Source organism: Mesitornis unicolor, unplaced genomic scaffold (assembly GCF_000695765.1).
Source record: "Mesitornis unicolor isolate BGI_N332 unplaced genomic scaffold, ASM69576v1 Scaffold44699, whole genome shotgun sequence".
NCBI lineage: Eukaryota > Metazoa > Chordata > Aves > Mesitornithiformes > Mesitornithidae > Mesitornis > Mesitornis unicolor.
The window spans coordinates 8,415-9,683 of record NW_010207397.1 but is presented as its reverse complement, the minus strand read 5'-3'; the positions used below and the strand labels follow the sequence as shown (position 1 = coordinate 9,683).

Below are 1,269 nucleotides of genomic sequence, written 5' to 3'. Positions count from 1 at the left end.
GATGGCTACAGGTGAATGAGTTAGTTTTCGCTTCTCATAACGTTAAGTGTGCATGGGATGTATGGGGGCGAATAGTGGTTTATTTACCTTTAACGCCAGAAAAAAAGGATGGGTGTGTGTCTGTGTGTGTGACTTACTTGCTGATTTCAGTAGCGTACCGTCAAATTACGGAGCCAGTGTGAGCGATTTCTTCTTCTGTCTCTCCCTCTGCTCCCCTCTTTGCCTTCTGCCCCCTCCCTCTCCATTCCCCGTAGGCCACCTCCGTGCTGGGGTGTGTAAACTTGAAGAACTCGGGCTTTTCCAGTTAAAACCCTCACTTGCAGCGCAGCAAACATGCCTGAACAAAGCAACGACTACAGGGTGGTTGTGTTCGGAGCAGCCGGTGTTGGCAAAAGCTCCTTGGTCCTTCGTTTTGTAAGGGGGACTTTCAGGGAAACCTACGTGCCCACCATCGAAGATACATACCGGCAGGTTATCAGCTGCGATAAGAGCATCTGCACCCTCCAGATCACAGACACCACGGGCAGCCATCAGTTCCCTGCCATGCAGAGGCTGTCCATATCCAGAGGGCACGCATTCATCTTGGTGTACTCCGTCACCAGCCGGCAGTCCATGGAAGATCTCCAGCCCATCTTCGAACAGATCTGCCAGATCAAAGAGGACATCCGAAAAATCCCCATCATGTTGGTGGGTAACAAAAGCGATGAGGCCCAGAGGGAGCTGAATGCTAGCGAGGGGCAAGCGTTAGCCAGCAAGTGGAAGTGCTCCTTCATGGAGACATCAGCCAAAATGAACTACAACGTGCAGGAGCTGTTCCAGGAGCTGCTGACCCTGGAGAAGAGGAGAACTGTCAGCCTCCAGGTGGACGGGAAGAAATCCAAGCAGCAGAAAAAGAAAGACAAACTGCAAGGCAAGTGCTCGGTTATGTGATTTGACTTTGGCTGGGCGCTGCACGGTGTCGTTGGAGCACAAACTCCCACGGAAAATACATTTCAGATGAATCCGTGCCTGACAAGGCTATTGCTTTTCTCTTTTATTAAATTTTATTTATATATATTTTATTTAATGTTTTATTTAAATAATTTATTTAATGTGTTGGTTTTAAAGAGGATGGCTTTCTGCATGTGTTTTTTTAAAAACAATAAACAGTGTTAACATGTGACTAGAAATTTTTAATGCAAGAAATTTACGGAAGAGAAAAATGTCAGTCAGAAACAGTCATCTCTGTTTCTGTGAGTAAGCTTGTTTTTAAGTATTTCCAGACTATTA

At 46.3% G+C, this 1,269-nt stretch overlaps 1 protein-coding gene across 1 annotated transcript; it reads left to right on the top strand.

Moving 5' to 3' along the window:
- The first annotated feature begins 263 nt into the window (after positions 1-263).
- Positions 264-930, top strand: LOC104534576 (GTP-binding protein Di-Ras2-like). Its single transcript, XM_010192109.1, has one exon. It carries the CDS (start codon positions 334-336, stop codon positions 928-930), a length of 597 nt encoding a protein of 198 aa, XP_010190411.1. The 5' UTR covers positions 264-333.
- Positions 931-1,269: the final 339 nt, after the last annotated feature.

Excerpts from the sequence above, each read along its gene's own strand:
- LOC104534576 (XM_010192109.1), top strand. The coding sequence starts at position 334 with ATGCCTGAACAAAGCAACGACTACAGGGTGGTTGTGTTCGGAGCAGCC.